Source organism: Carcharhinus amblyrhynchos, chromosome 34, assembly GCF_965287045.1.
Source record: "Carcharhinus amblyrhynchos chromosome 34, sCarAmb.v2.hapA, whole genome shotgun sequence".
NCBI classification, from domain to species: Eukaryota; Metazoa; Chordata; class Chondrichthyes; order Carcharhiniformes; family Carcharhinidae; genus Carcharhinus; species Carcharhinus amblyrhynchos.
Window position 1 is genome coordinate 5662051 of NC_137357.1, and position 13973 is coordinate 5676023.

Below are 13973 nucleotides of genomic sequence, written 5' to 3' on the forward strand. Positions count from 1 at the left end.
AGTTTATTTATTAGCCGCAAGCAGGCTTACATTAACACTGCAATTAAGTTACTGTGAAAATCCCCTAGGCATTTAGGGATGAGTAGGAAAATGTCAGCCTTGCTGGCATCAACCAACATGCTGAGGGTGAATAATTTTTTAAAGACTCTTTATTAACTTGATTCCCCCATTTGAGGTTTCAAGTTTCCTAAAGGACCTGAATGATTGACTGAGCTCCTGCACCCATGGGTGCCAACCATTCTTTGTATGTCAGCTTTACAACCTGCCCTGCTTCTGCCATCACTTGATATCCACAGGCTAAGAGTAACACAGACCTACAGTCAAACAAGACCTTGTGATATGGGAGGTGGGAGACTTGAGTTAGAAGAGTTTAATTTTTAGTCACAAGTAAGGCTTACGTTAACACTGCAATGAAGTTGCTGTGAAAGTCCCCTAGTCGCCACATTCTGGTGCCTGTTCGGGTCAATGCACCTAACCTGGCATGTCTTTCAGAATGTGGGAGGAAACCGGAGCACCCAGACGAAACCCGGGTTCCATTCCTGGCTTGGGTCGCTGTCTGTTTGGAGTTTGCACATTCTCCCCATGTCTTGCTTGGGTTTCCTCCGGGTGCTCTGGTTTCCTCCCACAGTCCAAAGATCTGCTAGTTAGGTTGATTGGCCATGCTAAATTCACCCTAGTATCGGGGATTAACAGGATAAAATGTGGGGTTCTGGGAATAGGGGCTGGGTGAGATTGTGATCGGTGCAGACTCGGTGGACCAAGTGGCCTCCCTCTGCAGTGGAGGGAGCACCCGGAGGAAACCCATGCAGACACGGGGAGAATATGCAAACTCCACACAGACAGTGACCCAAGCCAGGAATCGAACCCGGGTCCCTGGCACTGTGAGGCAGCAGTGCTAACCACTGTGCCACCGTGTCATCCCGACATGGGGGGAAGGGGGGCAGGTGGCACGAATACGCCACCAGCAAGTGATAAACGTTAGACCCTCTTTTATTGCATTGCCCCATTCAGCACAATGAAATGGGCGATTTGCCTGAGTTTGTGTTGCTTTATGGAATGTTTTCTGGTTTCATCCGAAGTGTGTTTGCCTCGAAGCTCGCTCGCTCTCCCTCTCTAATTCACATGACACCCGTCAGTAATCATAACAAGGAATAGGATTAGGCGCCAGGGAATTGTGAAAATGGTAATGGTTCTGTCTGAGAGGCAGTCAGCTATTCCCTGGTGAGCTAAACTCCAGAGTAACTTATTTTAAATCCAATTAGATTGTGATTACCAGACATTTGTCACCAGAGCTTGTCCCTTCGCCAGTCAGAATGGATTTACTGCCTGGTGCCCAAGTCAGACTGACGGAATGAAATATGATTCATCAGTCCTCCACTTGTCTGTCACTGAGACAATCATAGAATCATAGAAACCCTACAGTGCAGAAAGAGACCATTTGGCCCATCAAGTCTGCACCGACCACAATTCCGCCCAGGCCCTATGCCCCATCCCTCCACGTTTACCTACTAATCTCTCTAAGCTACGCATCTCAGGACAATTTTAGCACAGTCAACCAACCTAACCGGCACATCTTTGACTGTGGGAGGAAACTGGAGCACCCGGAGGAAACCCACACAGACACGGGGAGAATGTGCAAACTCCACACAGACAGTGACCCAAGCTGGGAATCGAACCCAGGTCCCTGGAGCTGTGAAGCAGCAGTGCTAACCACTGTGCTGCTGTGCCGCCCCAGCACTCTTTCTCACCGCTCCTTGCAAGCACGTACACATACACACGCACACTATTGCTATGATGTCCAGTATGCGTAGTCGAGGCCAAGTGGTTAAGGCTTCGGACTGGCAATCCAATAAGTGTTCCCTGCGTATTTCAGGGCGGCCCAGTGGTTAGAGCTAGTGCCTCACAGCGCCAGACCCAGTTCGATTCCTGGCTTGGGTCACTGTCTGTGCAGAGTCTGCACGTTTTCCCCGTATCTGCGTGGGTTTCCTCCGGGTACTCCAGTTCCCCTCCACAGTCCGAAAGACATGCTGGTTAAGTGCACTGGCATGCTAAATTAGGACGGTTATCTCACAGCGCCAGGAAGCCAGGTTCAATTCCGGCCTCGGATCACTGTCTATGTGGAGTTTGCACGTTCTCTGCATGGGTTTCCTCCAGATGCTCCGGTTTACTCCCACACTGCAAAGGTGTGCTGGTTAGGTGGATTACCCATGCTAAATTGCGCCTTCGTGTCAGTGGGACTAGTTAGGGTAAATATATGAGGTTATGGTGATAGGGCCTGGGTGGGATGGTGGTCAGTGCAGACTCGATGGCCAAATTGCCTCCTCCTGCACTGTCGGGATTCAATGATTCCAGTTTGGTGGATTGGCTATTGCTAAATTGCGCCTTAGTGTGGGCGGTGGGCAGGATTATCAGGGTAAATACGTGGGGTTGTGGGATAGAGTCTGGGTGGGATTGTTGTTGGTGCAGACTTGATGGCCTGAATGGCCTCCTTCTGCACTGTAGAGATCCTATGCTCAGTGTAAATGTGCATCCATACACAGCCTGGTCTCACACTGCGGTGAAATACGCACATGTATGTATACCAACAACTTCACATCGCTGATAGTTTTTTTTTAAAGGAAATGTTGGAAAGTTGCATGGAAATGCCCAACTCTCCTCGTTGGGGAATGCAGATTCCCTGTGACACGGGGGTCCACCTCAGAATGAATGGTCAGCCTGTGAAGGCTGAGGTGAGGAGAAGTTCCTTCACTCGGAAGTTTCTGAATCTTAGGGAATTCTCCACCCCGGAGGGTCATTGAGTATATTCATGACAGAGATTGAATTATTTTTGAGGATTAGGGGATAGTACAGATACATTTGAGCTAAAAGATTACCTATTATAGAATCCCTACAGTGCAGAAGGAGGCCATTCGACCCATCAAGCCTGTATCGACAACAACCCCACCCAGACCCGATCACCATGACCACAGTATTTACCCTACTAATCCCCCTGACACTCGGGGACAATTTAACACGGTCAATCCACCAAATGTTTTTGGAGTCCTGTTGAATTTTTTTATTATTTAGTTTATGGGATGTGGACATCTCTGGCTGGGCTATCATTGACTGCCCATCGCTAAATGTCCTCCATTTCAAAGGACATTTGAGATGAGGCGATGGCCTTAGTGGTATTATCGCTCGACCATGAATCCAGAAACTCAGCTAATGTTCCGGGGGTTCAAATCCCACCACGGCAGAGGGGAGTATTTAAATTCAATTTAAAAAATCTGGAATTCAGAATCTACTGATGACCGTGAAACCATTGTCTGATTGTCGGAAAAACCCATCTGGTTCACAAATATCCTTTAGGGAAGGAAATCTGCTGTCCTTACCTAGTCTGGCATACATGTGACTCCAGATTCACAGCAATGTTAGTTTATTAATCACAAGTAGGCTTACATTAACACTGCAATGAAGTTACTGTGAAATTCCCCGAGTCACCGCACTCTGGCACCTGTTTGGGTTACACTGAGGGAGAATTTGGCACCTAACCAGCACGTCTTTCGGACTGTGGGAAGAAACCAGAGCACCTGAAGGAAAGCCACACACATGCAGGGAGAACGAATGTGGTTCACCGGCAACTGCCCTCCAAGGGCAGCTAGGGATAGACAACAAATGCTGGCCCAGCCTGTGACACCCATATCCTTCAAAATAATTTTTTTTCAGAAGTCCATTAGATCCTAAGATATCAGAGCAGAATTAGGCCATTTGGCCCATCTTGTCTGCTCTGCCATTTGATCATGGTTGACATGTTTCCCAACCGCATTCTTCCATCCTTTCCCCATACCAATCAAGAACCTATCTGTCTCTGTCTTGAAGCACTTTAATGGCCCGGCCTCCAGTCTGTGGCAATGAATTCTACAGATTCACCAAACCCTCCAATTAAAGACATTCCTCCTCATCTCGTTTCCAAAGATTCCCAGGATCATTCTCGTCAACCGCATTGCCGTGGATCTGGAGTCGCATGTCGGCCAGACCTCCAAGGCCAGTATATCATTCCTCAGGTGCGATGTCATGCCTGACATACATTATTCCCGGTGTGGTCTAACCAGGGCGCGATCACACAGTCACCCCAGTCCTGCAAAGCCCCAGAGAATGTTAGAGGAGAGCGAGCGGATATGCATGCTCTCACTGCAGACTGTGCCAGTTGGTAAGCCACCTTGGAGGTGACAGTGTTGCTCTGAGTCAGCAGCCTCCATGCAGGGAGAAAGCTGTCTTTAACAGGTTGTACTTTGGAGCGCTGTTTCCATTCTAGGGGTGTGACGACGGTGGATGCACGCAGGCACTGGACGCTTGTGCTTTAGGTGTATGCTGTGGGAGTCTGGCTCGCAGCTGTTGCTGATGTCCCCTCTCTCCTTGTCCTGCCACATGGCCAGCTTTGTTTCATTCCCCTTTACGCTGCGCCTGCTCAGAGAAGCTTGCGACACGTTGTCTTTTTAATGTGACTGAATGTACTTGATTCTGCCCCCACGTTACTAAATACAACAACAATTTACATAGCGCCTTTAACGCCCCAAGACACTATGGAGCAAAATGTGACATTGAGCCACATAAGGATCCAGATCTTCAGAAGCTTCATGAAACCATCGAACCCTACAGTGCAGGAGGAGGCCATTTGGCCCATCAAGTCTGCACTGATAATCCCACCCTATTCCCATGACCCGATATATTTACCCTGTGAGTTCCCCTGACGCTAAGGGGCAATTTAGCATGGCCAATCCACCTAACATGCACATCTTTGGATTGTGCAGGGAAACTGCAGCACCTGGAGGAAACCCATGCTGACAGGGGTAGAACTTATAGACTCCATACAGAGCTTCTGAACCTGAGGCCAGAATTGAACCTGGGTCCCTGGTGCCGTGAGGTAGCAGCGCTCACCACCATGCCACCATTGGTCAGAGAGCATCTTAAAGGAGGACAGCGAGGCAAAGAAGTGTAGGGAGTGAATTCCGGAGCTTGGGGCCCCAGGCAGCTGAAGGCACAGCCATCAGTGGTGGAGCGATTAAAATCAGGGATGCCCAGAAGCCGGAATTTGAAGAGTGCCGAGGGTTTTGGGGCTGGAGGAGATTGGGAGGAATTTGAAAACAGCAATAAGAAATTGTAAATCAACACACAGGTAGCAAGCTAAGGGGGTGATGGCTGGCTGGGACAGGAGCAGCAGAGTTTTGGATGAGATCTGATTAATAAAGCGTGTCTTTAAACAACAGTAGAGGAGCTAAGAAAGCTGAAGTTCAGGTGAAGCTTGATGTTAGTGGAGATTGGGGTGGTGCAGTGGTCAACACTGTTGCCTCACAGCAGTAGGGTCCTAGGTTCGATTTCCACCTTGAGTCACCGTCTGCAGAATCTTCTCGTCATGCCTGCATGGGTTTCCTCTGGGTGCTCCGGTTTTCTCCCACACTCCAAGATGAACATGTTAGGCTGATTGACCATACTAAATTGTCCCTTAGTGTAAGGGGGTTATGAGTGGTGCAGGTTTGAAGTTGAGATTTTTAAAATTTTTACGGGACATGGGTATCACTGTCTGGACCAGTATTTATTGCCCGTCCCTAGTTGCCCGAGGGCAGTTGAGAGTCAAGCACGTTGCTGTGTGGCTCTGGGGTCACATGTAGGCCAGACTGCGTAAGGACAGCAGATTTTCCTAAAGGACATTAGTGAACCAGGTGGGGTTTTTCCGACAATGGTTTCAGGATCATCAGTAGATTCTTAGTTCCAGATATTTTTTAACTGAATTCAAATTGCACCATCTGCCGTGGTGGGATTCGAACCCAAGTCCCCAGACCATTAACTGAGTTTCTGCATTAATAGTGTGGCGGTAATACTACTATTGCACAGTGGTATTATAGTGGTATAGCATAGTGGACTGTTGGAGAGAAAGTGGAGAATGAAGTGTATTCAGGGCTTGGGAATGGGAAGTCTTGTGTGTGCGTGTGCATCCGCATGTGCGTCTGTGTCTGCGTGTGCATCACTGTCAGTGTGTCTGTTGATGCCGAGTAAGGGCAAACCCAATGGACGGAACTTTCTTGTGAGAAAGCAAACATAGTAGAAGGACGTGATGGCACTGGAGGGGGTGTGGAGGAGATTCACCAGGATGCTGCCTGGGATGGAGCATTTAAGTTATAAAGAGAGGCTGGATAGGCTTGGGTTGTTTTCACTGGAGCAGAGCAGGCTGAGGGGCAACCTGATCGAGGTGCTCAAGATTATGAGGAACTCGGACAGAGTGGATAAGGAGCAGCTGATCCCCTTAGTTGAAGGGTCAGTTACGAAGGGACACAAGTTAAAAGTGAGGTGTGGGAGGTTTAGGGGGGATTTGAGGAAAAGTTTTTTTACTCAGAGGGTGGTGAGGATCTGGAATGTGCTGCCTGGGAGGGTGGTGGAGGCGGGATGCCTCACATCCTTTAAAAAGTACCTGGATGAGCACTTGGCACACCACAACATTCAAGGCTATGGGCCAAGTGCTGGCAAGTGGGATTGGATGGTCAGGTCAGGGCTTTGACAAAGGGTCATCTGGACTTGAAATGTCAGCTCTTTTTTCCCCTACTTACAGATGCTGCCAGAGCTGCTGAGATTTTCCAGCGTTTTATCTTTTGGTTTCAGACTTCAGCATCCGCAGTGATTTGCTTTTATTTAGGTCAGGGCCTTTGAAGCGTTGGTGCAGACTCGATGGGCCGAAGGGTCTCTTCTGCATGTAGGATTCTGTGATTCTGCTCCAATTTCCTCCCACAGTCCAAAGATGGGCGGGTTAGGTTGATTGGCCATGCTAAGTTGTCCTTTAGTGTCAGGGGTACTAGCTAGGGTAAATGCATGGGGTTATGGGGATAGGGCCTGGGTGGGATTGTGGCAGTGCAGACTCGATGGGTGGAATGTCCTCCTTCTGCACTGTAGGATTCTATGGTACTTTGTGTGAATTTTGCACTGAGTTTCCAAGCTGGTAGCTGGTTGCCCTTTTGCTGCAATGTAACCATTTCCAACACCGCCCCTCCCCCCCCCGCCCCCCCCAACCAGTGTTATTGTCTCAGCTTCTGACAGCCCCGTCTCTTGCATGTGTTGCCTGGTGTGTGAGTCACAGGTTGCTAAGTAACTGCTCTGTTTGCCTCCACAGAGGGAAAGGTGGAGGTGACGAAAGAGGATGTGAAACTCTGTACCATGGCACCAGGGAAAGTGTTTGGAGAGCTAGCCATCCTATACAACTGCACCAGGACAGCAACGGTCAAAGGTAGGTGGTATAACCTGGGTGTCGGAGGTGGGGGAGTGCGGGGGTGGGGGGCGTTGGCTGGGGAGGGTTTCGGCAACCTGCGATTTGAGTTGGCATCAAAGGGACCTCGTGTGTGATGAGAGGAATATGAAATGGTTGGTGTCTGCAGAAGCCAGGTTGGAGGGATGGAGGAAGTTCCAAGGCAAATGTGCATCAGGCACCAGGGATGCCAGGCTCACTATGGGTAGAGAAGATGGAGAGTGGGCATCAGAGGAAGGACAGAAGGATTTGTGCTAAAACCTATAACCATGTGAGCACCTGAAGATGAAAAAAAAGTTTATTCATCAATGTCACAAGTAGACTAACATTAACACTGCAATGAAGTTACTGCGAAAATCCCCTAGCCGCCACACTCCAGTGCCTGTTTGGGTACACAGAGGGAGAATTTAGCACCTAACTAGCACGTGTTTTGGACTATGGGAGGAAACTGGAGCACCCGGAAGGAACCCATGCAGATATGGGGAGAACTTGCAAATGCCGCACAGACTGTGACCCAAGCCGGGAATCGAACCAAGGTCCCTGGCACTGTGAGGCAGCAGTGCTAACCACTCTGCTGCCCACTAAGAGTAGACTACATGGGCAAATCTATCACATCAAGGCCACCAACCAACAACTGATTACTGGACTATTTTACCATGCCACGTCATTCAGTACAAGCAATATCTTTGGCTACTTTTGAATTTAAATGTCCAATCGTGTTCCAAGAAACATGTTAAATGTCTGGTTCCTAATTAGACAGATTTCGATGTTGCAAGGTGCTAATTCACAACAGCTTCCTTCAGTTTTTGGCCTGTGTGTTGTATTTTACCTGTGATAATGAGATGATAATGTAATGCCAGTCGCAATGAAGGCTGGGTAATGTCCAAGAATTAAACTAACTCTTGGCATCAAGCAGTCCCAGATTACTGCGGCACAGCAATAGAAAAACCATTGTCATAGCCCCCAACAATTGACTAAGGAAATTTTAGCATGTCAGCTACGACTCTCACCAAAGTTTACAGATGCACCATAGAAAGCATTCTTTCTGGTTGTATCACAGCTTGGTATGGCACCTGCTCTGTCCAAGACTGCAAAGAGCTACAAAAGGTCATGAATGTAGCCCAATCTATCACGCAAACCAGCCGCCCATCCACTGACTCTGTCTACACTTCCCGCTGCCTCGGCAAAGCAGTCAGCATAATTACACCCTAGTTGTGACTGTAACACTACATTCTGCACTCTTTACTTTTCTTCTCTACGAATGGTATGCTTTGTCTGTGTAGCATGCAAGAAACAATACTTTTCACTATATTTTAATACATGTGACAATAATAAATTGAATCGAATCAGATTTCCCATTTGTCCAGGACCAAATAATTTTGTGTTGAGTCCCTCTTAAACCGGGTTATCACTGCAAGGGTTTCTCACCAGAGGGAATCCTGACAGGGAGAGACATTGTCTTCACTGTCTGATGTAGTTCTCCTTCAGTGACTCCCTCATCACTACATCCTGTGGCTGGATTTGCCCCTTGCCTCCAGCCCAAACGACACCGAGTTTTTTCAAAGCCAGTCTGACATTAGCTGAGACTTGGCCTGCATAAGGTTTTCACCATAAATAGATGTTGTGTTTCCATGGAAACAATTCTCTTGGAATGCTGATAAGCAGTGAATGTTTGGCCTGGAAAAACGTTTGGAAGTTATACTGCAGTGCATGTAACGTCTTCATTGGCAACTGATTGAACGTGCTGACATTTGCGATCCTTCTTGCCAGCATTTTCTGACCCTCCAGGCTGTTCCCCTTTGGGGATACGTGGGGTTAAGCCACAAGTAGGGGTTTAACCCCACAAGTGGGGCAGCACGGCAGCACAGTGGTTAGCACTGCTGCTTCACAGTGCCAGGGGCCCAGGTTCGATTCCCAGCTTGGGTCACTCTGTGCGGAGTCTGCATATTCTCCCCGTGCCTAAGTGGGTTTCCTCCGCGTGCTCTGGATTCCTCCCACATTCTGAAAGATATGCTGATGAGGTGCATTGACCCGAACATGCGCCAGAGTGTGGTGACTAGGGAAATTTCACAGTAACTTGATTGCAGTGTTACTTATGACTAATAAACAATAAGCCTTACTGATAAGCCTTACTTGTGACTAATAAATAAATGAATAAATAAACTTTAAAGTAGTGTGTTCTCCGACTAACACAAGTGTGATGACACGTACCAAATGACTCAAGAACAGCTTCTTCCCTGCTGCTTTTTGAAGGGACCTCACATGAAGTTGATCTTTCTCTCCACCCGAGCTATGACTGTAACATTATATTCTGCACCCTCTCCTTTCCTTCTCTATAAACGGTGTACTCTGTAAAGCACGCAAGGAACAATACTTTTCACTGTATGCTAATAAATGTAACAACAATAAATCAAATCAAATCAAAGGGTTAGAAAAACCCGCTTTTCCAGTAAGACCTGCTCTGTGAACAAAACAGCTCACCAATAAAACAAAGATTTGATTTATTACTGTCACATGTATTGGGCTGCAGCAAAAAGTATGATTCCTTGTGTGTCATACAGACAAAGCATACCATTCATAGAGAACAGAGGGGAAAAGGAAAGGGTGCAGAATGTAGCATTCCAGTCATAGTTAAGGTGTCGGGAAAGATCAACTTAATATGTGGTGGGTCCATTCAAAAGCCTGACAGCAGCAGGGAAGAAGCTGTTCTTGAGTCGGTTGGTATGTGTTCTAAGGCTTTTGGACCTGTTTCCTGGCAGAAGAAGGTGAAAGAGAGAATGTCTGGGGTGTGAGGGGTCCTTAATTATACTAGCTGCTTTTCCAGAGGCAGTAGGAAGTGTTGACAGAGTCAATGGATGGGAGACTGGTTTGTGTGATGGATTGGGCTACATTCACGACTCTGTCATTTCTTGTGGTCTTGGACAGAGCAGGAGCCCATACCAAGCTGTGATACAGAAAGAATGCTTTCTATGGTGCATCTGTAAAAGTTGGTGAGAGTTGTCGTGTTGACATGCCAAATTTCCTTAGTCTTCTGAGAAAGTAGAGACATTGGTGGGCTTTCTGCGACAACATCCCAGGCCAGGCCCTATCCCCGTAACCCCACAAATTTCCCCATTAATCCTGCTGACACTTAAGAGCAATTTAGCACATCCAATCCACCTAACCAGCTCGTCTTTTAGACAGTGAAAGCAAACTGGAGCACCCAGAGGAAACCCATGCAGACTCCGCACAGACAGTCACCCCCATCGGGAATAAAACCCGGGTCCCTGGTGTTGAGAGGCAGCAGTGCTAACCACTGTGCTGCCCCTAATACTTTATACTGTGTGTCCCTTTTTATTATGCCCAGGATGGTATATGCTTTATTAACCGTGCTTTCAACCTGTCCTGCCACCTTCAGTGATTTGGAGTGAGGCAGCCAGGGCAGTTTTGTTCTCCCCAGTCCTTACTCCTGTTTGGAAGATCCACACTGCCGCTTGTGATTCGGCTGTAGAATAGGTCAGCGGGAAACAGTCCTGAAGGAGATGATGTGAATGTGGTAAAGGATAATTCAATGTCCTACTGAGTGGAAGAGAATAGGGACTGGCCCAGTTTGAACTGGCTCATGTGATTACTTGCTGTGTGGCCTTTGTCAGTCAAATAGATCGTGGCTAAAGTCACCCGCTTGGCTTTGCAATTGCTCAGTGACTGGGAAGGATCTCTGCCTGGCAGTTTAGCCTCCCAAAAGTCAAATCTGAATAAAATGTTTCATGTGGACATTAATCATTAGTCCCATTGGTCCGCCCTTCTCCTTAACCCTTCAGATTTTCATTCATCTGTGAGACATGGGCGTCGCTGGCTGGCCAGCATTTATTGACAGCCCATAGTTGCCCAAAAGCAGTTCAGAGTCAACCACATTCACTATGGTTCTGGAGTCACATGTAAGTCAGACCAGGCAGAGACAGCAGATTTCCTTCCCTAAAGGATGGGTTTTTCCAACAATGGTTTCATGGCCATCACTATATTCTTAATTCCAGATTTTTTTTTATTGAATTCAAATTCCACTATCTGCCGTGGTGGGATTCGAACCCGGGTCCCCAGAACATTAGCTGAGTTTCTGGGTTAATAGCCTAGTGATAATACCACTCGGCTATCGCCCTCCCCATGAGATTTGTCCCTCATTCAATTCCATTTTGACTCTGTTGACTGTTTTTTAATTTATTCGAGGGACCTGGGTGTCGCTGGCTGGGCCAGCATTTATTGCCCATCCCTAGTCGCCTTGAACTGAGTAGTGTGCTCGGCCATTTCAGAGGGCAGTTGAAAGTCAACCACATTGCTGTGGCTCTGGAGTCACATATAGGCCAGACCGGGTAAGGACAGCAGATTTCCTTCCCTAAGTGGACATTAGTGAACCGTCACACTCAGGCAATGCACTGCAGATCTTAACCACTCACTGCTTTAAAGAAAAACATTTTCCTCACCTCACCTTTGGTCCTTTTGAGAATCACCCCTTAAATTGGTTTGGAACAGGGACTCCTGATCCACTGTGCCCAGACCCCCCATGATTTGGAATCTCTCTCACAGATCCCCTGTCAATCTGCTCTAAGGCCTTCACATCCTTATGAATCCAGTTGAAGCTGAACCAGTGTCTTGTACAAGCACACCATAGATTACGAGCTTTTTATTCCATGTCTGCATTTATAAATACTGTTATGGTTCAGGTCAGACAGTCCAAAGTGTTTTATGGAGCCTGCTTGGATCATAAGATTTGCCCCTTGAAGTTGGCTCGGATAAGCACGATACAGTTCACCTCAGGTACGATTCATATAACCCACTAGGGAGCTTTTATCAAACAAAGTTTAACTAAGAATATCGTTAACACGCATTGAAAGAAACTCAGCAATAACTTTTATCAATTACAAACAAAAACAAAACAACCAGAATAATGTATAACCCTTCACAAATATAACTAAGATGTTCCAATCAAAACCAAACTTCCTTTAGGCAAAACCCATTTCACAAGGTTTAACACAGCAAGGACTAATGCTCACGTGATACTGGAATTGAGTCCTTTGGATGAATGCTGCAGTCCTCTTGAAACACTCAGAACAGTTTGAAGTCAGACCAGGGAAATTCTCTGGTCAAGCCACCAACAGCAGAGTTTCTACTCCAGGAAGGCTTTCAGATAAACCAGCAGAACTTCCCAAAATCAGGGAGGTAGATAACTTCTTTCCAGCTTGATGTCCCTTCTAAAACTAAAACCTGCAGTGCAGAACTGGAAATGAAATTGCTCACCCCACCTAACCTACCAACCAGTTTTCCTCCTGACAATGCAGGGCCATAATATTAATTCCCAAAGTAAAAATAAGCAAGCCACCCCCCCACCCCCTTAAGCCACATAAGGAGCATTAAGAGAACTCATTGTAGATATCCCAGTCCCACAATGGGAGCTAATAGCTGCAGAGAACATGATTTTTTTAAAAAAACTCTTAAAGGTACACTGATGTCACAAGCCCAAGATTACGTATAACTTTTTAAACATCTTCTCAAACAGCCCCACAACCTTCAATGATATGGGTACATATACCTTCGCTTGTGCACCCCCTTTTGAACTGCATCTTTCATTTTATATTCTGTTTCCCCGTGCTGCCTTGAAAATGAATCACTTAACACCTCTCAGCATTAGATTTTATCAGTGAACCTTGCAATGCTTTCAGGTTGTGTGTCACGCCGCATCGCTCTGGAATTTTGTGTGGCACGCCCAAGCGTGAGAATGCACTGCCTGTATGTGTGGCGGAAGAAGAATCAACAGAGTTACAATGGAATTGGATGCACACTGAAAGGAGAAGAGTGGGCAGTGGGACGAACTAAATAGCTCTTACAGAGCAAGCACTTGAAGGGTCGAATGGTCCCCTTTTGTGTACAGTTTTGGTCACCCTGTTATAGAATCCCGAAGTACAGAAGGAGGTCATTCGGCCCATCGAGTCTGCACCAACAATAATCCCACCTGGCCCTACCCCTGTAATCCTTCTAACCTATGCACCCCATGTTAATTTAAGGGCTAATTTAGCATGACGAATGCACCTAACCCGCACGTCTTTGGAGTGTGGAAGGAAACGGGAGACCTTGGAGGAAACCCATGTAGACACGGGGAGAATGTGCAGCCTCCACATAGGCAGTGACCCAAACCGGGAATCGAACCAGGGTCCCTGGAGCTGCAAGGCAACAGTATAATTGGAAAGACATTGATAGACTGGAAAGAGAGCAAAGAGGATTTCCAAGGATGTTGCCAGGACGAGTGGGCCTGAGTTATAGGGAGGGGTTGGCCAGATTAGGGCTTTATTCCTTGGAACATTGGAAAATGAGGAGTGACCTTACTGAGGTGTGTAAAGTATCAGGGGCATAGATATAATGAATGCACGGTCTTCTCCCCAGGGAAGGGAAATTCAAAACTAGAGGGTGCAGGTTTAGGGTGAAAGAGGACCTGAGGGGTAACTTCTTCACGCAGAGGGTGGTGTGTACATGGAATGAGCTGCAGAGAAAGTGGTTGAGGCAGGTTCAATAGCAACGTTTCAAAAGCATTTGGATAAGTGCATGGATGGGAAAGGATTAGAGAGATATGGGCCATACATGGACAATTGGGACGAACAGGGAGGGCCCCATAGTCGCACGGGCTAGTTGGACCGAAGGGCCTGTTTCTGTGCTGTGTTGCTCTATGACTGTTGTA

General features: G+C 47.3%; 1 protein-coding gene across 1 annotated transcript in view; it reads left to right on the forward strand.

Annotated features, from left to right (window-relative positions):
• Positions 1–13973, forward strand: part of LOC145361168 (cGMP-dependent protein kinase 1-like) — a 99513-nt gene that overhangs the window by 35597 nt on the left and 49943 nt on the right. Inside the window, 1 exon segment of the mRNA XM_080216787.1 lies at positions 7139–7252. Coding sequence (XP_080072913.1) covers positions 7139–7252 — 114 coding nt within the window.